The sequence below is a fragment of the Equus asinus genome, chromosome 3 (genome assembly GCF_041296235.1).
Source record: "Equus asinus isolate D_3611 breed Donkey chromosome 3, EquAss-T2T_v2, whole genome shotgun sequence".
Lineage (NCBI taxonomy): Eukaryota > Metazoa > Chordata > Mammalia > Perissodactyla > Equidae > Equus > Equus asinus.
This window is the reverse complement of record NC_091792.1, coordinates 123,670,471-123,696,274: the sequence shown is the minus strand read 5'-3', so window position 1 is coordinate 123,696,274 and position 25,804 is coordinate 123,670,471. Positions and strand designations below refer to the sequence as shown.

At 40.4% G+C, this 25,804-nt stretch overlaps 1 protein-coding gene across 2 annotated transcripts in view; it reads left to right on the top strand.

Annotated features, from left to right (window-relative positions):
• ATP10D (ATPase phospholipid transporting 10D (putative)) overlaps positions 1-25,804 on the top strand; it is a 110,072-nt gene that overhangs the window by 69,140 nt on the left and 15,128 nt on the right. For both annotated transcript variants that reach the window (XR_011502242.1, XM_014857130.3), the window contains exons 11-19: positions 5,305-5,493; positions 7,644-8,253; positions 8,890-8,996; positions 11,571-11,697; positions 13,284-13,468; positions 18,377-18,683; positions 21,254-21,330; positions 22,330-22,455; positions 25,062-25,262. Coding sequence is in view for 1 of the 2 variants with exons in the window: in XM_014857130.3 (XP_014712616.3) it covers positions 5,305-5,493; positions 7,644-8,253; positions 8,890-8,996; positions 11,571-11,697; positions 13,284-13,468; positions 18,377-18,683; positions 21,254-21,330; positions 22,330-22,455; positions 25,062-25,262 (1,929 nt within the window). In the remaining variant the exon portion in view is untranslated. The remainder of the gene's footprint in view (positions 1-5,304; positions 5,494-7,643; positions 8,254-8,889; positions 8,997-11,570; positions 11,698-13,283; positions 13,469-18,376; positions 18,684-21,253; positions 21,331-22,329; positions 22,456-25,061; positions 25,263-25,804) is intronic.

Genomic DNA, 25,804 nt, shown 5'->3' with positions numbered 1-25,804 from the left:
TCTTATTTGTCCTGGAAAGGCCATGAGGGGAATCTCCTGGCTCTTTTCAAAGTTACCAACAAAAATTGCAGCAACAAGGGTGAATGTTTCAGTGCAACTCATTTTGTTCATTTCTGGGGCACTAAGGATATAAAACCTGTCATATTGTATCTTTGCCTTATGTCAGGCTGTTCCAAACATCTAGAATTCATTTTTCTCCAGCTTCTGAAAAAAAAGAATAAGGAAAGAATGCAGATAACCTCTGCTCGGTACTCACATTAAGGCTATATCAGAAATAGATATGTATTTTCTCCTCTTTTGTCTGTCTACCTATTCCTCTACTGATATTTTACATTTTCCACCTACCTGAAGTTAACCACATGTTGACTCGTATTTACTTGGAAGGAGTGTGACCAGGTGGGACTGTGCTATACCCACTCTTGGTTTCCTGATCCAGCCTCACTCTCTTCTTGGAACAAATGATTATTTCTTAGTTTAAAGTCTTGGTGCTTTTGTCTATACCATTTCCCCTGTCTAAAATTTATTTTCCCTCACAGCCTACCCTTATCTACCAAATCTGATGACAGATTTATTTCTTTAAAAAAATTCCTTAAATATCCTCTCTTCTGAAGACTTCTCTCAGCTTCTGAGCTCTGTGTCCTACACATTACCTCCCTCCCTTGGTCCTTATTACATTGGACTTATTTCCACCTCTGACATATAGTACCATTAGCTCCTTGAGAGCGAGGACTTACTCATCATGAATCCTCAGCATCTAGCACAGTGTCTCACATGTCCATTCTCAATAAAGCAACTTCAAAAGCTGTTAAATGAAGCTGCTTAACAGGCTCAGTCTTCCCATTCAGTCCATTTTGTTTTCATTTGACCTATATTCCAATGCCCTGTGTCATTTGATTATATGGATTCTCTGATGTTATTTATTGTTTTGGTATTGTTTTCACTACCACAGCTTTATATATAAGATGGTCTTCTTAAAATAAGAGATCATCTCTCACTCTTGCTCTAGACAAGATGATTTTATGCTTTTTGGAGACTAAAGATTATTTTAAGAAAGCTATAGATCCTTTGACCTGAAAAATTAGCGTCTATAAAAATTTTGCCTATGATTCCAAAATCCCATCTGTGAAGCCCAGGTTGAGAACGTCAGCTTGAGAGCACACTGAGAGCTGTGATGTCTAGAAGTGGAATATTGTAAGATAGCATCTTTCATGGGTGGGCAAGTTGAGAGCCAGAGAGCGAGGATCCTAGACAGGGTGCTGGCAAAGACACACCAGCCTTTGGGAATTAGAATGTCATTGAGGCCTGTGAGTGTTGGGTTTGTATTACCTAATGTCTCTGTGCTTCTTTAATCCTCTAGAGGTTTTCATTCAACAAGCATGCTGTTCATTCTACCTGGATCTCTGTTCTCTCAGATCTTTGTTTGCCTATCTCCTCCCTGTCACTGAGGTCTCAGCTCAGATGTCACCTCCTCAGTAAACCTTTCCTGCCGCCCAATCCAAAGTACTTTCCAAAGTACTCCTTTCCTCTCTCCCTGCCTGCCCCGCCCCCATCTCTCTTTGTCTCAATCTAGAAGTATCTTACTTATTTGTTTATAGGTTAGTGTTTTGGATCTGCTGTTTCCTCCACCTAGAATGTGAGTTCCGTGCAAACCAGGATTCTGTCTGTCCTATGCACTCCTCTTTCCTTGAGGGGTGCTTGGTGCCATAGATCAACAATAAATGTTTGTGAGATAAATGAGTTAATTAATGGATTAATGGAAGACAATGGCATAATACTAGACACTGGGATGTAAAATGAATAAGACATGCCCCCGTCCTTCAGTTTTGTTCTAGGTAGAGGAGGCAGACATATCAATCAATCAATCAATCAATCAATCAATAAAGTCCTGTATTAAAGATGCAGTAATAGCAGTTAATCCAAAGTATAGTGAGGGCCCAAAGAAGGAGTGATCAGCTCTAAAGGGGTGAGGAGGGATCAAGAAAGGCTGCGCAAAAGAGGTAAAATTTGAGTTCGGATTAAACTCATGAGTAGGAACTACAGAATAGAAAAGGAAGGGAAAGCATTTGGGGCAGACAGTGTGTGCGGCAGGCAAAGGCTCAGAACCACAGGACTGTGGGAGAAGGTGGTGTGGAGGAGGAGCTGTCAGTGCGTGGTTATTGGCCTCTGGCTTTTTCCTTCAGATCTGTAGTATTGAGGAATCCGAGGAAGCTAGAAGAAGGCGTTTGTGTCCACCCTTAAGCCAAAGCTGTAGAGGTGGAGTGGTGAGCCCCTCCAATGGGAGTGGGGTGGCAGTGGGAAATGAAATAAAAACCTTGAGTACAAGTGGAACTAGGAGGAGTAGGGAGCAGTCAATTTTGTAATATAGAATCCCAATGAGCAAGATTTGGATCTTAGGAAAAACGCCTATGGATACAGTCATACAGGTAAGAATTGCATGTGATAATTCTATACTTTCTCCTCAATTCAGTCACTAAATATCTTAGTCATTAGGGATTAATTTGTTAATTAATCCAACTAAAGACCAACTAAAGCAGAAGAATGCTCTATGCCCGCAGCTTCATTTTGATGTGGGTCTTTCCTTAAATCTTCTGTGTTCTTCTTTCTGTATTGTTTTATGATGCCTTTAGGGTCTTTTATGGTCCTGAGTTCCTGGATTTTTCTCCTGTTCATTTTGAAAATACTTTTTATAAACGCAATTTTGCCAACCAGAGGTTCAACTTTGACCAGCTCTAGTATCTCTCTCTCTTTTTTTTTTTTTTTTTTTTGAGGAAGATTAGCCCTGAGCTAATCTTATCTTATTGATACAATGAAATCACTGTTAGCTTCTAAGGTGTCTAACTCAATCCCAAACATGTTCCATAAAACAAATGTCTCTACAAAATAAATTTGGGAAGCATGTACATACTAACCTCTTCTTGGAGATTCTCAGTACTCACTAAACTCTCTGAGAAGCGCTGCAATAAAGAAACCTGCTTAAACACTTCTTTTTTTTTTTTTTAAGATTTTATTTTTTTCCTCTTTCTCCCCAAAGACCCCCAGTACATAGTTGTATATTCTTCGTTGTGGGTCCTTCTAGTTGTGGCATGTGGGACGCTGCCTCAGCGTGGTTTGATGAGCAGTGCCATGTCCGCGCCCAGGATTCGAACCAACGAAACACTGGGCCGCCTGCAGCAGAGTGCGCGAACCCAACCACTCGGCCACGGGGCCAGCCCCAAACACTTCTTAAACTTATTTCAGTATGAAACTCTTGTTTCCTTTTTTGCCTAATAGATATTAACATTCTGAGAAAGATGCCTCTGGAAATATTGCTCCAATCCATGGAGCCTCACAAGCACGAGATGACAGTATAATCAATCGTAGGCCTTTGCAACATTACCCACACGTCCCTTGGTTGACTAAACATTGAGTGAGAGGGAAGTCTCTCAGACTTTACCACTCTCTTCTACTGATGTTGGCAAGGAGATCCTTGAGGAAAGGGTTCTTCTCCAGTAACTGAGGACTTAGCAAGGTACCGGCTCAGTGTCACCATGTATGTGAGACTCATGAGGAAGTGTGGTGGACACCTTAATGAGCAGCCATCAGAGTAAGAGTGCCTCTGAACTCCATCAGGCTGCACCGGGACTCCAACAGTGTTCAGCCCAGTATCACAGGACAGTGGATATTGATGTTTTAGATAGATATTTAAAAATGCTTTGTGACAGCAGATAATTTGGATTTTTAAAACCCATTGTGAGCCTGGTAACCTGCCTGAAGGTGAATGTGTCTTTCAAGAAGGAAAAGGAACATTAAATTATTTGGGTTCCTGTTGTGCTGCTCTCGTATCTCTCATTATCTTATTTACTTTATACAACTGCCCTGTGAGGTATGTGTTATGTTTACCATTATTCAGAAGAGGAAAATGAAGCTCAGGGGTTTTGAGTAAGCTGCCTGAGGCCACTAGCTAGAATGCAGTGAGTCTAGAACCAGAACCCAAACCCATATGATTTCCAGCCTGTGCTTTTTTCTTATTAAGCCTATGCTAATTCTCACCAAACTCCTAACCATGCAATACAAGCCTTGGTCTTCTGAGTCTACTGTCACACATCTTCTTATTTTACTCTTTTCTCTAAATCACCTCTCCTGGCTTTCCTGCAGTCAGTGTGCTTTGCCAGCTAACTGCGTCTAGGACGCCTCTGAATACAATGGAGCTTTTGTAAAAACTTGAATCAGAGCGGATGGTCCCTCTTTCGACTTATCTGAAAAATTTCTAAAGCAGTTGACTATATGTTACAGATTATAAACAGATTTCTACTACAACATTCTTTTGTTGAAACTGTTACTCTTAAATAAGTGTGAGAAGCACTGTGTTAAACAAAATAGAGTATTTTTTTCAGTAACAACTTCTCATAGGCAATTTGTACTAAGAATCTTTAAGAGGAGGGCACAGGGCATAGTTGCCAAATAGATTTGACCATCAGAAATCTCTTGTAGGAACCCTCGCTAATGTCTTATAGAACACTGCTAGGAAATGCTGGTTAAATCTGTTAGTCTGCTCATGGTAATTTTTATTTTGGAGGGTTGGTTTATTACAATAGTAGTGACTTGAACTATAAAATATTATGTTAGAATAATATAGTATGAATAACACTCTCACTTTAAAAACATCTGAGGGGCCGGACCAGTGGTGCAGTGGTTGAGTTCGCACGTCCTGCTTCTCGGTGGCCTGGGGTTCGCCGGTTTGGATCCCGGATACGGACATGGCACCGCTTAGCAAAGGCCATGCTGTGGTAGGCATCCCACGTATAAAGGACAGGAAGATGGGCGTGGATGTTAGCTCAGGGCCAGTCTTCCTCAGCAAAAAGAGGAGGATTGGCAGTAGTTAGCTCAGGGCTAATCTTCCTCAAAAAAAAACCCCAAAAAACATTTGATACTCGTCAGTTGTTGTTGGATGAATTTATGCCCAAGGTAGAATCCTAGACACGATAAAATACAATGCTGGCACTATATATTTCAAAATTTAAAAAAAAAACACTCAACTAGATTATGATGAAAGGCATTGGTCCTATTTACTGTTTAGTTTAAGTCAATAGTCAAGGTAGCCTCCATTCGTATTGTGCCTTCTGGATCTTCCATGTATTTATTTTTTGTCTTTTATTTTCCTATTCTTACTTCCCATGATACCATGTACATTAAATCTTTTTTGGAAGAGTAAAGTTTACTGTCTCATGCTTCATAGATCTGGTTATAAATGCTGCTTTTCATGTAGATTTAAAACTCATTTTTAGATACTTATTGTAACAACACTTTGTCTTATTGGATCTTTAGGAAACAGATGTGGTACCAGACACCAGGCTTTTGGACAAGTTTAGTCAGATGACACCTCAGCTCTTTACCCCACTAGATGAGACCATCCCAGATCCACCACTGGAGACTTTGTACATCATTGACTTCTTTATTGCATTGGCAATTTGCAACACAGTAGTGGTTTCTGCTCCTAACCAACCACGACAAAAGGTGAGGTCTCTAATGCAAACAAAGGTCACCTTGCAGAAGAGAAGTTTGGGATTGAATGTACTTGTACTGGTCTTGTTATGCAGATCATAATTAATAATAGTAATAATAGCTAATGAAAGCAGCTTAACATCTATACAGCACTTAATTTGTGCTCTGCAGCTATGATATTCTAAGTGATTTCTTGGTATTAACATGTTTAATCCTCCCAGTAACCCCATGAGTTAGGTACTATTACTCTGCTATTCCCTATTTTACTACTGAGGTTAAGTAACTTGCCCAGTGTCACAGCATGGATTCGTGGGGGATTGGATTTGAACCAAGGACGTACGGCTCGGTGCTGTTACACTATTTTGCCTCAAGGATAACTGATGAGAGCAATTCTTGTGGAATGTGGCTCTGTTCATTTTGCTTTCATTTCTTTACCAAGTTGAAGCCTTCTTTGAGACGTCTGAGACCTCCAACATCATATGCACTACATCAAGCAAATATAAAATATTGGATTAATTACCACATTTAATGATAATGTGCTTTTTCACTTACCAGTTGGGTTAATTTTAACTCAATCTAAAATCCAATACATCTATGCTGTACTAAGGTTCCTCAGTTCCCACAAAAGCTGGATTTTTAAAGTCTAATTTGTAGCTTAGAAGTCATGCAAAATTCATTTTCAATTAAAAAGAAAAAGTTACTTTAGAGACGGGTGATTTACCGCTTGCTGTGCTGGCTTCCTTGTGTGTAACTATCTCCCCTTTTGCATGCATCCAGTTAAAATTCAATTTGCAGAACAACCCAATTAAATTTTAATTTTCCATCAGATCGTTTTCTTTTGGCAACTTCGGAGGTGGTCAACTTTAACATAAAAATAATTTACTTCCAATTAAGCTTTCATTTCATCAGAAACTATATTTTTATAAGATTTCTACTAGAAAGTTGCTCTTTGAAAAATGATTATGGGTTTAGAGAATACATCACTGGATATTCTGTTTTCTCCCCATAAAACACTTTTTCATATGCATCTGTTTCCAAAGTAGGCAAGTTTTAGTATTTTCTGTTTAAGAAATATTGTTGCCTTTCTCTAGAGAGTATAATAATCTTTGGCCTGAAAAAAATCTCTGTAGTCATATAAGAGCCTAAGCTTCATGATATTTCAAGGTAATGATAGAAAGGCAGTGAACAGGAGCTAATCAGAATTCACATGGAATAAAACTACCTCGTCTGTGATTGAGTTTCACTTTTCTTTTCATTTCTGAGTCGCTAATAAGTTTCAAAATCAACCAGCATGAGTCCTTCAAACTATCATAAAATTAGTCATTTTTAGGAGAAAACTTTGTAATTCCTTGGGTATTTCTGAATGAGAAAATTTTAGGATCCAATTAATTAGTTTTCATGATTAGTATTAAATTCTAAATTTAATCTGATAAAAATTAAGAACTGGAAGAAATCAGGCTACAAACAAAAAGTTCTATAAAAGTAGAAATTAAAATTCACATTATAATGTTGATAACTCTTCTTCAATAAACTACTTAGTTTATTGGCCTGTTTAAAAACGAGCCATAGTAACAACCTTTTCTAGAAGCTGGAAAATAAAAGGAAAACATTTACTTTCTTCCAGTGTTTTTTTATGTATATTATTACTTATTTATTCTTATATTATTCATAATATTTTATAGCTTTTCCAATTTTGCCCCATAGTCTTTATAAACTTTATTTTAAATACTGTATAACCTTTCAAGAAGATGTTTCTGTTTTGCTATTATTGAATACTTAATTTGCTTTTAATTTTTAAATTGTTATTGCTAGCATGTATACAATAAAGATTAGGGATTGTCTATATTTTAACATGTCTTATTTTATTAGGAAAAATTTGCTATAAGTATGTCCACTGCTAGTAATATTAGCATTTTATGTCTTTGCGATTAGCTGTCAAGTTTCTTCCTGAATGGTTGTAGAAATTTATAATGCCATCAACATTGGCACGTTTTCATCATGACTAATGTTTTCTCTGGCAGTTGTAGGTATGAAGCAGGCTGCTGTCTATTTAAGGGAATGGTAACTCTTTTCGTATCTCATTTTTTCCCAGTTTGACTTCAAAGTTATTATAAACTACTTTTGACTGTCTTATTGAGACCTTCCCAAATTATCTTTCCTAGATCAGACTCTCTTCACTGACTGGAATGCCCATTAAGTCTTTGGAAGAGATCAAAAACCTCTTCCAGAGATTGTCTGTCCGAAGATCAAGTTCACCATCTCTGGCCAGTGGGAAAGAGCCATCTTCTGGGGTCCCAAATGCCTTCGTGAACAAACTCTCTCTCTTTAGTCGAATGAAACTGGCTTCACCTGTGGAGGAAGAGGTCTCTCCGACAAGCGAGAGCCCCCAGGGCTCGGGGAACGCAGTTTGCCCTACAGAAATAGAGAAACAAGACAGTGATGCAGGTGTCACAGATGGCAAGGTGGAATCCCTCCCTGGACAGCCCTTGGCCTCCAGCCTGTGTTATGAGGCCGAGAGCCCAGATGAAGCGGCCTTAGTGTATGCTGCCAGGGCTTACCAGTGCACTTTACAGTCCCGGACCCCAGAGCAGGTCGTGGTGGACTTTGCTGCTTTGGGACCATTAACATTTCAACTCCTACACATCCTGCCCTTCGACTCAGTAAGAAAAAGAATGTCCGTTGTGGTCCGACATCCTCTTTCCAACCAGGTTGTGGTGTATACAAAGGGTGCTGATTCTGTAATCATGGAATTGCTGTCCGTGGCTTCCCCAGGTGGGTTCATACAGAACCAAGAAGATAGTGATATGAAGGGCTCAGAGATTAAAAGTCCACTCTCACTGGTTGTAGAAAGGCAAACAAGCAGATATGTGGAGGTCAGACATGCTTGATGAAGTCAAGGCAGCTGCTTAGGATTTGGTGAGAAAGCACATACATTTTGGGATTACCCAGACCTGGGTTCAAATCTGACCTCTGTCATTAGCTATGTCTTGATAAAGTTACCTAACTATTCACTGCCAGGTCTTCAATACATGAGGATTATAGTAGTTCCTTTATAGTTTCCTGAGAGATTTAATGTCGTACTATGTGCAGTGTATGTAGAGCCCCTGCCAAGTGCCCCACGAATGGTAAGTGCCCAGTGAATGACTGCTAGCATTATTAAAGATATTGCCACTGTTGTTATTGATAGTGTGGGAACGGTGTTTGTGTTACCTTCTTGGTACTTTCCTCTCCCCAGGGAGAAAACAATGAGGGAAAGATTTATTCTGAGGGGGTCCCTTTTATATATGCATATTTGGGATTCAAAACTCTAAGGCCTTTTGTTTGTTGTGAGTTAAGCTATCGTTTTTAAAAATATGTCTGGAATTGGGCAGATTGGTGGGAACACTTGTGTTTTGTTAATTATTTCAGATGGAGCAAGTCTGGACAAACAACAGAGGATAATAAGAGAAAAAACCCAGAAACACTTGGATGACTATGCCAAACGAGGTCTGCGTACTTTGTGTGTCGCCAAGAGGGTGAGGCTGCTTAGTAGACCCTTCTTTATTCTTTCCCTTCTTTAACCATCACGTGATGAAAACCAGCGTATGTCAAAGTCTGGTCCAGGCACTGGGGAAATCGGGTCTATTTTCACAGCTTCTCTAGTCCTTATGTGTTAGTTGGTTGGAGTTTGTTCTCAAACTATTTTACGAGAAGGGCACCTAAGAGTTATCTTCTCTGAGTTCACACATGTTTCAATATATCTGAGTGCCTTTGTATGTGAACTGCAGTTTGGCTGGGAACAAAAATCCCTAGGTCCTACTTTCTTCCCCGAATACTTTGTAAATATTACTCCTTTGTCTTATAGCATTAAATGTGCTTTGGAAAGAATGAGGCCAGGGACCCACCTATCTTTTCCCCATATGAGTTCTTGATATTTTTTCTTTACATGCTCATAAGTCTTTATCTGTAAATCTAGGAAAATTTACTGAATGTTATCTCAGTACTGATTATCTCTATTGAGAATAATCCTGGGATATAGTGTATCCCTTCTAAGTAAAACTTTAAGTAGTAAGGAAGAAGACAGAGCTCCAAGAAATGATCTGAGGGATGTCATTACCAGAACCACCCCTGCAGGTCATGGGAGAAACAGGTGGAGCCCTTTAAGAGTGAAGTGGTCAAATTTTGGGGCCACTTGCCCAATGACTTAGGTATTGACCAAGTCAAGCTGCACAGCTGCAATGAAGCTATGCAAGACCTCAAACTCCTAAAGTGCCCTCCCTCATTGAAAAGCCAAGATTTCCCCAGCCCCATCCCTACAACCTTGGCCCCAGCCACATCCACAGCTGCATACCTGGACAGTGTGTTTCTTTGTTCAGTGCAAGCTAAACTAGCCTATTGAAGTTCACAGTAGAGCAGATGGCAGGAGAAGAGGGAGGAAGTCTGCTTAGGGTGGAGAGAGAGAGTCTAGCAAGGCCTAGTGCAAGAGAAGGATGTGTTTATGGGGGAGTGAGAAGAGTTAGTTGTATAACAGAGACTTTGATGAACACTGAAGGACAAGAAGCAAAGAACAACCAGCCCACACAGGGGAAATACTGGAGAAGAACCTAGGAAGCTACTCTTTTTATTTTTTCTTTTTTGAAGGAAACAATGCAGAGGAACTCTTTTTTTTTTTTTTTTTTTTTGGTAGGAAAGATTCACTTTGAGCTAACATCTGTTACCAATCTTTCTCTCTTTGTTTTCTTCCTCCCCAAAGCCCCAGAACATAGTTGTATATTCTAGTTGTAAGTCTTTCTAGTTCTTCTATGTGAGCTGCTGCCACAGCATGGCTACTGATAGACAAGTAGGTGGTTCCACACCCAGGCCGCCAAAGCAGAGTGTGCCGAACTTTAACTGCTAGGCCATCAGGGCTGGTTCCCAAGGAAGCTCCTCTTGCCACCTCTGTCCCTCTTCTCCATGTCTACCCCCACCCCCTCTGTCTTCTTTTCCCTCCCTGGCTCTGGCCCTGCAGTTAATTTTTGCAGTGTTGGAAGCCAGGGTGTCAATTTTCCCTCCTTCATTCTAGGCTTCAGCTGACAGAGAAGACAGGAAGATACATGTAGATCAAAGTGTCACTGCGTTAATGGCTGTCCAGTAATTCTCAAACCACAGGGCCTGGGAAACCTGAATTTGAGACTGTAGCTAGCACCTAAGACCAAAGTAGGGACTTATCATTTCTTCCCCAAATTCTAGTTCTTGGGAGCTGCCTTAGAGAAAATGGAATCTGTTGTAGACTCCAGGGCACTTAGTGAACCAGCTGCATGGAGAATCAAAAGCCTGCTTCATGCAAAGTTGTAAGAAGAATGGAGAGTTCAGGTCAAAACAGACCCTCTGCCTTTTTGGTGTAGAAATGTAGGCCAATTCCCTGATAGAAATGCAGGCGAATGGATGTCAGATTCTCCCAAATCAAATTACCTTGTGGAGAAGAATGAATAGGTAAAGAAATTCCCTCCTCATTCTACTCCACACTGCTTTATAGGAACTGAAATGTAGATTTCTCTCTCTATGGCAACCTGAAGACCAAGGGAAATGTACCATTGGTTCCACCTCCAGAAATTCCACTTAATTTTTGTTTGGAGCAAGCCTTTCTTGCTTTACTCATATGGCCACCTCTTTCTTTTTATCTTTACAAATAACTAACTCCATAAATCAACCATCAAGAGATGTCACAGGTGCTGCTGGCTACGTAATACCTCAAACTGACCAGTCCTGACACCACTTTCTCAATTGTACTATTAGGCCACTCTGGATTTAACTACCAAGTAGAGATTTCTCCTAACTGCATATTCTGGTTTTATTAAGTAGATTAACCCACTTTCATCATACATGGTACCTAGAATTTCCCAGAGATACTGAGCTATGGGATCTGTCCATCATCAGTGTTACACTAGTCTGATCACAGAGTTCAGGAAGCTTGTGACCAGGTGACATGAGGATATGGACCTGCATGAGTGTGCCCAGAAAGAGGAATACCTAAAACAAGTTGATGCCTTGATATTTTGCCATGGGTCAGTCCTGGCAGGATCCTGCAAGATCATGTGGCCTGCTTCATAGCTCTTTTTTTTCCCCCGTAGGTCATGAGCGACACTGAATATGCAGAGTGGCTGAGGAATCATTTTTTAGCTGAAACCAGCATTGACAACAGAGAAGAATTACTGCTTGAATCTGCCATGAGGTTGGAGAACAAACTAACTTTACTTGGTAGGTAGACTATGTTGTATTGTCTGGATGAAGAATTTTGAAAAACATCAGATGTGTCTAAGTTATTCACTCGTGCCTTTTTTCACTTTGATCTAATAGATATATGTGGTTCTGCCCACCTTGTCCAGTCTGACCTCTACCCAGCTTGCAATCCTTTCTATTCTGTTTTCCGCTGCAGTGAACTAGACTTCATTTATGGTGGGATCAGCGTGGTCACTAAGAACATTTAAAAACTCAGCACTTAACATAGAGTACAAAACCAAATAAATATACTGGTTCAAGAGAAGAAAGCTAAAGTTTCTTGCCAGGCATTGGATAAGATGCTTAATATGTGTTGCCTTTTTGAATTCACAGAACAAATCTCCATCTTATTTAGAGGAAACTCGGGACACCGAGAAGTTCTACGACTTGTTCAAAGTTGTGCTAGTAACTAACAGACCCAAGAAGAAACTCAAGTCTTCCTGGCTCCAGGGCCCATGTTCTTTATCCTGAGCCTGCAACCAAACAATGAAATTTATTTCCCTGTCTTCTCTTACTTCCTGATTTCAATGAAAGTTTGCACAACTGACACCTCTTGTCTCAGATTGAGCTGCATCTTGAAATCATCTGGAGCACTTTAAAAAATTCTGGTGCCTGCATCTGACTTCCAGCGATTCTGATTCAACTGGTCTGATGTGTGGCCTGGGCATTTGAAATTTTGAAAGCTCCCCAAGTAATTCTAAGAGGCAGCCGAGGTTGAGAACCACTGCCCTTAGAGTCTAGAAATCTAGATCCTAAGATGAGTGCTCACACACCAAGAGACCAGCCTCTGAGCTCCATTCCTCTGGTTCAAAGAAAAACAATGATCTAACTTAGTGTCTAGCCAATAGAGTAGTGATGCCTATTCCTAAGTCATTTCTCTGTGACAGAGTGAGTAGTGTAGGGCCACATTTCCTTTTCTGCAATTCCAAAATAAAAAATTCTCTGTGGGTGTAGTGCCAAAACTCATTTGGCAGCAAAATAAGTCTGTATCAGTCTAATTAGTGTGAACACCAATGTAAGGGTTTTTTTGTAAGTTTTGCTGCAGAAATATTAATATGCTTGGTTACCACATATTACAAAATATGATATATATACCATATTACCTTTTTAAAATCTAAAAACTTTTAAATTCCAAAACATCTGGCCCAAATTGTTTCAGAAAAGGGAATTGTGGACTTATATTGTGAAAGAGTATTGCAAATAGATATTCCATCTTTCTGGCAAGGGCATTCTTTAAAAGCCTCCCCTTACCCCTCGTAGAATTATAAACTCATAGAGCAAGGTTACATAAGTAGCTGACTTAAACCCCCTCAATTTACAGATAAGAAAGCTAGCCCAAAGGAGAACAAATACATTTGATAAATTCATTGATTCCTAAAGCTTCACTCCCAAAATATCACTTTGTATGTGATTTTGGCCTGGGTCTTCACCCCTCCTTTGGATCCTGGGGCAGTTGGTGTAATTCAGGATTGGTTGGCTAACAGATATGGTCCAATTATAGCCTAGGTGGGCTCCAGCTGGCTTTGGTTCCTTATAAGCCCTGTTACACTTTGGTTGTTTTTTAGGTGCTACTGGCATTGAAGACCGTCTGCAGGAGGGAGTCCCCGAGTCTATAGAAGCCCTCCACAAAGCCGGCATCAAGATCTGGATGCTGACAGGGGACAAGCAGGAGACAGCTGTCAACATAGCTTATGCATGCAAACTGCTGGAGCCAGACGACAAGCTCTTTATCCTCAATACCCAAAGTAAAGTATGTATAATGGGATCGAATGAGTCTTTTTGTGGTTTCAAAGCCAGTGGAACATTTGTAATTTGATGTATATAAGGAGAAAGAAAAGCTCCTTGATAATTATTTCTTCTATCCAGCATTCTAGCTTGGGATGCATGGGAGGGCACCATAGTTCTTCTAAAGGCTTGAAAAAATTCGTCATGGTTCAAAGGAATCATTGCTGAATAAAGGCATTAAAGGCAAGTTTCCTTTTTATTTTGTATTTGTGTTTTTCCCCTACACATTGGATTACCAGGGATTTGACAAAATTCAGTCCACAATGACAAAATATGTCAAGGTCAGGGACGGGAATCTATGTCCTTTTCAAGTGGAGGGGAAGTGATGATTTCTATTGGAATCAGGTAAATAATATTTTTATGGTAATTCTAAAAATAGACTCTCAAGACAATCACGCCCTCTAGTGGTAACTCTTAGATGGTGCTCCTGAGAATATGAAGTTCCAGCTGCTGAAGGGAGGGGAAAATTTTTTTTTTTTAAAGGAGGAGGAATTTTAGAGATTTGGACACAGCCTATTTTTTCTAATCCCCCCGCCCCACCCCAACTCTTTAACATAAACGTTCTAATCAGTTAAACAGCGCTTCTGTTTTTTTTCAGATGATTCCTAGCATAGAGATACTCTCCAAGATTTGTGCATATTGTTTAATTAACTTGGAACACCTTCCTCCCTCCTTCCTCAGTCACCAGACTTAATCAGTGGCATCCATTCCTTCCCGGGAAACTGCCTTTCAGAAATCCTCTGGAGCTTCTCATCTGACTCCCATCTTGGGCCTCTGTCGCAGGCTGCCGTGTTTGGTTAGCCATGTTTTTATGGTCAGGCGTCCATTAATACCCAACTACATAATACATTTTGAGGAAAGAGGGCTTTCCTTCTTCAGCACAGAATGGGTGCTCCTTCACAGCTGGCAGTGGCCCAGGGACCTAGAACCACAACCATCAGCCAGTTCCCAGAACCGGCTGGGGGCTGAGCACAAGAAAATGCTTAATCATTTTAGTCACTAAAAAAGATGTGGCCTAAGGCTTGGCCTGCCAGTGGCCAAATATGTGACTTACTCTCCTGAGTCCCTTTTTCCTTACCTGTAATGTGAGAGTTGTGCCTATTTCATAGGGTTGTTGTAGGCAATGAATGAGAAAATATAAATGTGGTGCCTGGCAGATGAAATGAATTCACCAAACATTAAAAAGGAAAAGTAATCTATTCTTGATGTTTGATTTTGGCTTTGAGATTTTTGTGAAGGAGTAAAATCATTAGGATTGTGAAATTCATTTGTAATTGTACAATTTATGGTTAAAGGCATTTAAAACTACCAATTCAAGGGGCCAGCCCTGGCAGCCTAGTGTTTACATTCAGCATGCTCTGCTTTGGTTGCCCAGGTTCAGTTCCCGGGAGCAGACCTACACCACTCGTCAGTAGCCATGCTGTGGCAGCGACCCACATACAAAATAGAGAAAGATTGGCACAGATGTTACCTCAGGGTGAATCTTCCTCAGCAAAAAAGAGATTATTAATTCAAAAAGTCTTTATTTAGTATCCATTGTTGGCTGTTCTAAGTGCAAAAGATTATTATTATTATTATTATTATTATTATTATTATTTGCTATCAATAGCTATTCCACCTGTGTGAATTTTCCAGATAACTAAACAGAACGCAATGAACATAATTTAATTTAGTTTTATGATGACTCAAGTCCATGCATATACAATGCTGGACACATAATGGGGTTTCAGTCACTGTTTTTTCCTTTCTCTTTTTCCCACTCCCCACCCCTCAGGAAATGCTAAGAGTTAAGAAAGGATTGACAATCATGGAGCCCGATTTCTCATTTAATGCAGGAATTGTTCCTGTAACATTCTAAGTGGGCTACCTGGCAGTAGATGGAATGTCTGCTCACTTCTATAGTGTGGTACCTCAACTTTGCAAGTTTCCATCAACTTTGGTTCCTAACCCTAATCCAGTCTGCAAATTGGATTATAATAATGTGGCCACTTACAAACCTTGCATACTTTCCATGCTCATACAAGTTGTGAGTCTTTGTTTTAATACAATCACATCCTGAATTATTTACTGCACTGCGATATATAAAGGCCTTTCAGGGTTCATCATTTAATTTTTTGTTTTATTTTAATTATTTCTTTTAAGATTTTCTCCTGAGATAGTAACTTTTTATTTTCATAATTTTTATTACTACCTATAAAAATCTTGTTCATACATGATCCTTCCCCATTTTATAGCCTGAGACTCTAAAGGGTTGTGATTTTTCTAAGTGTCCATGGCTGATTACTTGTCAAGCATAGAGTAAACTTTAAATTTGGTGACTCCTATTTCAGTATACTTTCTGTATTATATTACATCTATCTCTCTACCTATATGTATACAGTTGATTCTCGTTATTCATAGAGTTAAGTTCTATAAAGTTGCCGCAAACATGAATTAGTGAATGCTGACCGTTGCTCCCAGGAGATATACAGGATTAGGTTCTTGCCAGTCTCTGGTCACAGCATTTTTTTGTCAATCAATCAGTACATAACCTTGTTCCATATTTCTGTTTAAAGACACTTCATTTAAGGTATATTGTTGACTCATTGACATTGAACTCACAGCCAACAGCTCTATAACTTGTGCCTGAACAAGGTTTACTAGCACACACATTCTCTTGTTAGGCACATCACAGTATTATTGTGCTTAGGGACACTAGACAGCACTTCACTGCTACTCAGGGCCTTTTTAAACAGTGAACTCACAAACGAAAAACACAAAAATGTAAAAAATGTGGCACCCAACAGTGAAAAGGACATTTGTTTGCAGTGTGGGAGCTGCCATAAGAAGGCAGAGCGTCACCTAGTTCAGCTTCAGCTGAGAAGGTGCATGTCGCGTGACTCAAAATTTGTCACTCTTGTGCATGTCCTCAAATGACCGTGAAAGCCCTGCGAGCATTGATTGTAGGATTACAGATAAATTTTAGCTAGTAGGTGGATTCACAAATATGGAATCTGTGAATAATGATGATCGGTTATATGTGTGTATGTGTGCATATATATATATTTCTATAATGAAAATATAGTTAATGTATAAAACTAAACAATACATACTCAAATAGGAGGTTAAAAACATCAATAATCAATCTATAATCATAAAACCACAGATAATTTACATCCATATTTTGGAGGGCATCCACTCAGACTGTATTCTGTGCACTATGAGCATATAAATGCTACAAAGCCTGGACTTACAGTAATGTATTGTATTATAGCTCTACTTTTTCACTTAAAAAATATTTTAAACATTGTGTCTCATCTTAATAAACATTTTAATTTATGATAACTGCAGGATATGTTACCTATAAATGTAGCATTTTAATTTAACCAAACTCCCGAAGGTTTTTAAAAATAATTTTTTACTATTCTATGTTGATCCTATAATGATTGTATTTGATTCATCTTTGTACACTTTTCCTGGGGGGCTTTTGAGATGTGGGGGATTGTGTTTATTCCTAAGATAAAGGTTGCTGGGTGGCTCCATTTTAAAGTTAAATCCCTTGTTTACAGTTTCTGTGGTTACGATGGCTTTGTTGTGTCCTGCCTACATGTCCATATCTACTTCTTCCCTCCCCATCTTATTTGGTTGGGGGTTGAGAATGCTTGATAAAATAGCATTTGAAATAAGAGTAAATGGGCTCTGAGTGAGGGGCTCTTTCAGGAATCAACCTAAGTGCACTGCTCCTGGATTTTGTTTGACTCTATCCTTAGTGGTCATTTGACACAATAACTTCTGGATAAGTTTATTGGTAGTCTTCTTGGGTAGAATTCATTCAACAAATATTTATTGAGTGCCTGATATCACTCTCTTTTAGGCATGATGAAGGCTTTAAAGGTAAATTAAAAGTGATATCTGCCTGGGGGCTGGCCCCGTGGCCGAGTGGTTAAGTTCGCGCACTCTGCTGCAGGCGGCCCAGTGTTTCGTTGGTTCGAATCCTGGGCGCGGACATGGCACTGGTCGTCAAACCACGCTGAGGCAGCATCCCACATACCACAACTAGAAGAACCCACAACGAGAAATATACAACTATGTGCTGGGGGGCTTTGGGGAGAAAAAGGAAAAAATAAAATCTTTAAAAAAAATAATAATTAAAAAAAAAGTGATATCTGCCTTTAAAGAACCCCTAACTGGTGTGGGGTGATGAGAGTAGAGGGATGTACACCGACCAAATATGATAAGCACTGCTAGGAACATCCTGACCAGAATGTAGATGCATTCCATGAGGGCAGGCATTTTTGTGTTCATTGACATATCCCCAGTGCTCAGTGCCTTTCTAAGATGTAGTAGTTTCTCAATAAATACTTGGTGAATGAATGAATATGTTGAATCAAAAAGAAGATAAAAACAATAATTACTGTTTTAAATTCTGCTATGTGTCATGCCTTACACTAGAAGCTTTGCATGTATGGTTTTACTTATTCCTCACAATGATATTATGATGGAGATAATATTTGCATTTTTCAGATGAGAAAGTTAAGCTCAGCTAGGTTATATAATTTGGCTAAAGTTAAGCAGCAGCTAGTAAAAAGCAGAATAAGACAAAAGGGCTCTTGAGAGTCACCGTTTGAGAAGGCAAATTGCACACATAAAGAAATTCTATGGCTATTTCTTAGCTGTAGAATTGGGGCTGAGATGTCTCCCATCCTTTTAGCCAATCCCCACATACACAGAGAAGTCTCTGTGGAAGAACTATGAGGTCTTTGAAAGTAACCGGTGATTCACTACCTAGGGTTGCCTTGATGCAGCAATTGCTCAAGAATGACAATGACAAATTTTGCTGGATGTGGCCACCAAGGGAGCCCCAACACTAACTGTCTTTGCCTCATTTTTCAAGGATGCCTGTGAGATGCTGATGGGCACAATTTTGAAAGAACTTCAGAAGAACCCAGCCTCTCCAGGGCAAGCATCATTAAGTGAGAATTTACACCAGCCTCCTGCCCCCCGGGACTCAGGGCTGCGGGCTGGACTCATTATCACTGGGAAGACCCTAGAGTTTGCCCTGCAGGAGAGTCTGCAGAAGCAGTTCCTGCAGCTCACTGCTTGCTGTCAAGCTGTGGTCTGCTGCCGAGCCACGCCCCTGCAGAAAAGCGAGGTGGTGAAATTGGTACGCAACCATCTCCGGGTGATGACTCTGGCCATCGGTGAGTGGGGAGTGGGACCCAGCCCTAAGCTTCTCACATTCATGCCACACCAGAGGTTGATCCTTCTGTCTGTCCTTGCTTCTGTTTACCCTCCTTCTGTCTGTTTTCCTCCCCACCATTCCCTCCCATTTTCCTCCCTTCTTTCTCTACACACCCTTATCACTGTCTCCCACTCTCTATCACCTGTTTGACCACCTGCTATGAACCAGGTGGTAGGGATGTGACATGGAAAACAATATAGTCAGGACTCTTTGGGTTACATGTCAGACCCCCAAATCAGCTGGGTAAATAGGGTGTTGTGCTGAATTGTAGAACTGAAAAACCCAGGGGTTCCACCTTCAGTAAAGTTAAATTCAAGGACATGAACAATTCATTTATTTATTAATTCAACATATATTTATTGAGTGCCTTGTAGTACCAGGCATTTTTCTAGGCAACAGAGACGCAAGAGTGTATAAAATAAAGTACCTTTTTTTAAGATGTCTACGTGTGGTAAGAGGACATACAGTAAAAAACAAAACAAAACACAAAAGGCATAAATATAAGATATCAGAGAGTGACAAATTCTATTGAAGAAATAAAGCCGCATCAGGGGGATGTAGAGCATTGGAGGAGGGCAGAGGCTGTAAGGAAATGATAGGGGACCCATGGAAGATCTGGGGAGAGAACATTCCTGGCAGAGAAGAAAAGGAAAGTGAAGGCCATGGTCCATGCTTGGTGTGTCTGAGGCCAAAGCAGATTGAGCAAAGGGAAGAGTTTTCTGCAGGTTAATTAAGGGCAGAAAGGTGGCAAGTGGCCAGATAATGCAGGATCTTGGAGGCCATTATAAAATTTTGCATTTTATCTGAAGAGATAGGAAGCCATTGGAAGATTTTAATTAGAGCAGGCACATGATCTGCCTTAAGTTTAAAAAGATCACCTTGGTTGCTTTGTTGGGAGTAACTTTTGGGGTGCAACAACATGAGTAAGGAGACCAGTTGGGAGGCTATTGAAATGATTCAGGCAAGAGATATTGGTGGCTTGAGCTTGGATGGGAGCAGAAAAGGTGGTAAGATGTGGTCAGATAATGGACATGGTTTGAAAAAAGAGCTGGTGACATTTGTTGATGGATTAGATATGTTGTATGATAGAAGGACTCAAGGGGGACGCCAAGGTTTTGTCTCTAAGAACAGAAAGGACAGAGCTGCGGTTTACTGAGATGTAGTCAGGGAAATCAGAATGTGGATCTTACCCATGTTAAGTTTAAAAAGTCTATTAGATGTCTAGGGAGTGATGAAGGTAGGCAGCTGGATATAAAGGCTGGAATTTAGCAATGAGGAACAGGCTAGAGATATGAATGTGGGAATCGTAAGTCTCATGGTAAAGCCTTGATATTAGATGAGATCACCAAAAAATGAGTATAAATGGAGAAAGGAAGAAGTATGAGATTAAGCTCTGAGACACTCCAGTGTTGAGACATTAGCAAGATGAGGACTCAGCCACCTCTTTCAGTCTTTTTCCCCTGGATTGCTTTCAGTCGCAGGTAGCTTCTCCCCTCAGGATGCTGACATAGCCACTGATAGTCCCAGGGTTACAGCCTGTCCTATTAGCAACCCGAGTGAAAAGAATGAGCCTCTTTTTAAGTTGCTGGAGTAAAGCGTCAGGGTGAGGGTGGAATTTTCTTCAACAGTCTTATTGAATGAACATATAAATGAGTGAATTATTCAAGCCCCTGGATCCAGATGTCCCTGAGGCTAGAACCTCCTGACTTTTAATGATATCAATTAAGTTGTGTCATGTGCCCATCTCTGAACCAATCACTAAGGCCAGAGGACAGAATTTGCTAGTTGTCTAGGCCTAGGTCAGTTGCCCATCCTAAATCTGGAGGTTTGGGTTCATCCTAACAAACCACATGGACTCAGAGTTCCCAAGGAAAATCAAGATACTATTACCAGAAAATAAGTGAATGGTTGGTGGGCATTTGGGAGCAATAAACGCTCATTACCAACAGGAATATAATACCTCCTCTTAAGAAGCTTCCAGTATGTTGGGGAGGTCAAGAAATCTATATGCAACCATAATACCATGTGATACATATGATAGAAATACACAGGGTTGTGCTGGAGCCTAAGGAAGGGGATTTGATCTAAAGGGAATATGAGAAGGATGTTGCAGAGGAAGTGACGTCTAAGCTGAGGGCATGAGCAATTGAAATCCAGCAAGGTGGTGTAAGGGTAAGGAGGACAGTCTTGTAAGAATAAAGAAACAGCATATGCTGTACAGTGGCTGGAAGGAGCAGAATGTATCTGGAAAATTGAAAGTAGAGTGAGCAACATGGACAAAGGGGAGATCAGTCCAGGTAGGTGCCGTAGCATGAAGGATTTTAAGGCAGTATTGAGTTTGGAATTCTTCCTCATGATAGTGGGATGCCACATTTCATTTCTGCTTAACTAGCTTCCAGGTAACTTGGAGACATGGGATAAACTTTGAAGAATTTGTCTGTTCACTTGAGTGGCCGCTATTGATTTGCAAAGTTTGCATCTTTTCTTTACTCCTCATATGTTTCTCACATTTTCTTCTGCCTCATGAAGGTGACGGTGCCAATGATGTTAGCATGATACAAGTGGCAGACATCGGGATAGGGATCTCAGGTCAAGAAGGCATGCAGGTGAGTGGATGTTGTGTACCCAAGTACCATGGACTTGCCCTGCCCATCTAAGGCAACATTCTCCGAGATAAGATCTCTGTGGTGGAGTGAGGCAGTCTGAAGTTAGCTTAGGAGTGCGAGACAGGAAGTTTATCCATTCATTGATTGTTTCCTGGGTGAGGATTATGGTATTTTCCTGGGTAATTTTAAGAGTGTCGTTCACTTGTTCAGTTTAAAAAAATAGAGCTTTTCTAGATCATAAGAGTATATGTTTTTAACTCTGTAATAACTATGTAGCTTCTGGCACTGATGAAAGCTACTAAGGATTTGAATAAAAAATCTAAAGATCATGAAGAGAGAGAGAGAAGATATGAGAGAATGAGAATGAGGGAGATGGTAGTGGCCTATTTGTGTGTGTGTGTGTGTGTTGGATAGTATTTTAGGCACAAAATTCAGATAGAAGACTGCTTTTCATGTATGGAGCAAATGCTGTCAGAGGAAGCTGGGATGTGAGGCTTAGGGTTTCCAGAGAATTATAAATTAGGACATCTCCACAGAAGATGAGGCATTCAAGTACCTCTTTGCCTGACACAGTATACAAAATCATATAAAGTCATAAGTGCAATCCTTTTTAATATTCTCCTCATTGAGGGAAGCAAATGCACATTGTGCCGCACAGAGTTCTTTTGGAAGGAGCTGCTTTCTAGGGAAAGTGCGTTTGCTGAAATTACATCATGAGTAGTAACCAAAGAGAAATCTCGCTTCATGCGACCATATTGGAAAGCTAAGTAGTAACTACAGGCAACCTGTTAAGGCTCTGTATTCAGGAGTTTTTGCTTGTTTGGAGGTTTTCGGGGGTGGGGGGGTGTATGTGTGTGTGTGTCTGTGTCTTGATCTGCATGTAAGGTTTAAGCCACATTTTTGACTAATTTGAGTCTGATGATGGCAAGGCTGCCCATACTCTGTCTGTTCTAACACGTTTGATTGCTCAGTGGCATTCTCTTCCCATTGCCTCTGCAGGCTGTGATGGCCAGTGACTTTGCCGTTTCTCAGTTTAAACATCTCAGCAAGCTCCTCCTGGTCCACGGGCACTGGTGTTATACACGGCTTTCCAACATGATGCTCTATTTTTTCTACAAAAATGTGGTATGTAACTCCAGAGAATTTGTCCCTTCCCCCTTTTCGCCTGCCACTTTTGCTTGCGTAAGGGATGAAAAAGACGTGCCGTACACCTAAGCAACTTTGCTTATTGATGTTTTGGGAGCAGCCAGGAGCACTCCTGCTGCCTTTCCAGAAATAATCTGAGAATGTGCTATGTTTCAGCTGCTGACGGTAAATTGCTAGGCTTGTCCATCTGCTGGCATTTTCTATTCCCTATGTATTTAAATTCAGTTAAGTCCCGTCTGGTTCATTTGAAATCGAATTTTTGACCTTCTATAAAAAGGTTATGACAGGCAGAATTATGAAATGCTTAAAGTTATCTGTCAGTAGAGAATGAAGAGGTTTGCTTCCATTTTACAGGAGATATAAAAAAAATCTGCTGTCCCCAAATTGATGTCCCCTGTGGTATATTGAAGACACAGATACAGATGAAAACCCAAATGCAAGAATTTTCTAGCAAACCTATAAAATGTGTTTGTGCTTGGGAGTTATTGGATGGTCAAGGAATTTTATTTTCATTATATGATCCCTAAAAGGACAGAATATGATTAGAAGTCCTGGTTTCTCAGTTTCAGTTTCCTCTTTTATAAAATCATATTGACCTCCGGCTGCTCCACTTGAGTCCCTTCTAGGTGGGGTAATATGTAAATAGGGCATGATTTTTAGACCAAATTTATTCTTAGTCTGTAAAGTCCGTATGTAGCATGTTCGTGGTAAAACTAAGTTTACATCACTCTGTCGAAATGCCATCTTTAGGAAAAAAATAACTTTAATGGGTCATTTTTAGGATACCCTAAGTGTGTAATTCAGATGTGTGGCTGGCTGGCTGTCTTTCAGTCAGCAAGAGCCTCTTTTTTCTCCATAACGCAGTGAACTTTTTGGAAGCTCTCAGTGCTTTCAACTAATTAGAATTAGCACATTTAGTCAGTTTAATAGAACTTTGATACTTCATGAAAATATTTGAAATGTGTAATGTCTCTGCCCGAGTGTGTGATTCTTGAGAAAGCTGTGATTTGTAATGTGAAATTCTGAGATTTAGTCAATGACTTTTAGGGAGGAGCCCCTCTCCCTAGTTGTTTTTTTTAATACTTTCTCATTTCTCTACCTTCTCTTCTCTTGCAAGGTAGCCCACTTTCCTCACACCTCCTTTTAACCCTAGATTAAACCCAAGGGTTAAGAAACACTAATATTAGAAAGAGGTGCCATGTGCTCTTGGAGAGAGGGGGAGTGTTTATAAGTAGAAGGCATATCACCCGGGAGCAAGGACCCTGTGGTCCTTCTGCTCCATAACCCTGGGATGGCCATTCATACTGATATCCTGCAGACTTAATTTCTACCTCTTGCTCACCTAGCCAGACAATGAATGCTCTAACCGTATTGAGAAAAGGGCCAGTACCAGAAGCCATTCGAGTAGCTTATCTTTCTGAGACTATGGTTCTTGGGTCTTGGACAACTTTTGAGATACTGATGAGAACTATGGATTCACTCCCCAGAACAGTGCCCCAAACCACATGTACCCCAAATTGATACATGTGCAGGAGCTGGGCATTATGCATGTCCATGGACCCTAGACTAAGAAACTCTATTCTAAGGACTGTGGTCCCTGTCCTAAGATGTTATAGTGTATCTATGATGCCAATGATAACCATATCTTATATTCATAAGGCACTGGGGGGTCAGGAGCACTTCCTAACTTGACCTTGATACTAAGCCCTGAGGTGGGATAATTCTCATTTTTCACATGAGGAAATCAAAATTCAGAGACATTAGGAAAATGGCCTAAAGTCAAACAATCAATAGAAAGTGTTCCCAGGCCTTGAAATAAGACTTCTTAAATCTAAGTCCAGTGTTCTTTCCTGTTCTCTGCCTTTCTTGAGGGCACAGAGCTTTTGCTATTGTGGCCTTCGTTGGAGAAGAAATACTGGAGGAAACAATGAAGGATATATGTTCCTAGTCTCTAGCATGACCAACTGTCTTGGTTTGCCTGGGACTGACCAGTTTTAGCAGTGAGAGTCCCGTGTCCAGCGAAACTCCTCAGTCCCAAGAAAACTGGGATGGTTGGTCCCCTCCTGGCACCATTCCATTTCACCACTGGAAAGTAATGGTGAACCTACAAAGTGAGAGAATGAGCATTTGTTGCGTACCTGCTATGGACTGGGCTAAATTCTCGTCATCTGAGAGCTGATGTGTCTCAATTTGAATGCTGGCTCTCCCACTTATTAGCTGGGTAACTTTGGGCAAGTCCTTTAGCCTCTCTGTGCCTCACTTTGCTCATCTGTAAATGAGAAGAATAATTCCCAAGTTGTTATGAACATTAAATGAATTATTTGTAAAGCTCTTAGAACAGTGCCACCACCACACAGTAAGTTGGGGGGGGGAGGTGTGTGTGTATGCATATGTGTGCGATTTAGTTTAGTAAAACATTTACCAAAAAAAGCTGCAAGGTAAGTTGTGCCCTTCCATTCTGTAAGTGAGGAAACTGCTCTGAGACAGAGGCTGAGCTCACACAGCTCAAATGGCAGTGTATGGCCTGTGCGGGCATAGCACGCGTTGCTGTTTCTAAGATGCCAATGTTCCTCTTTGTGTCCTAGGCCTATGTGAACCTCCTTTTCTGGTACCAGTTCTTTTGTGGGTTTTCAGGAACATCCATGACTGACTATTGGGTTTTGATCTTCTTCAACCTCCTTTTCACGTCTGCTCCTCCCGTCATTTATGGGGTTTTGGAAAAAGATGTGTCTGCAGAGACCCTCATGCAACTGCCTGAACTTTACAAGAGTGGTCAGAAATCAGAGGTAGGTGCTAAAGCAAGAGTACTTAGGCCAGTACACCTCTGTGGTCAAAGCCAGGGCATTTTCCAATCAGCCAGCTCAAACATTGTGGTACCTTAGGAACTATTTAAAACTGTTTGAATTGTCTGTTTGTTTCAAATGATCTCTACTAACACAGCAGATATTAAGTTACTTGCCTCTGAAATGAGCGTGGGTAAAATTTGGAAAGGAGTTGGGTGCTTATAAGAAGAAATCCAGTGTTTAGACTTTACAACTAATAATATCTAGCATTTACCAAACCCCACTGTGCCATCTATTTTGTGAACTACTAACCATTCCCTGTCTCATTTATCTTCACAGAAACACTGAGACAGAACCTAGTATCATTCTCATTCTAAGGTGAAAAATCTGAAAATCAAAGGGGTTAAGTAATTTTTCCAAAAATCTCACAGCTAAAAATGGCAGAGCCAGAATGTGAACCCTTCTCAGTCTGATTCCAAAACAAAAGTTAAATTCTTTAGGTCCTATTGTCAATCAGAACAGTGGAATGATCTTAATGGCTCCCT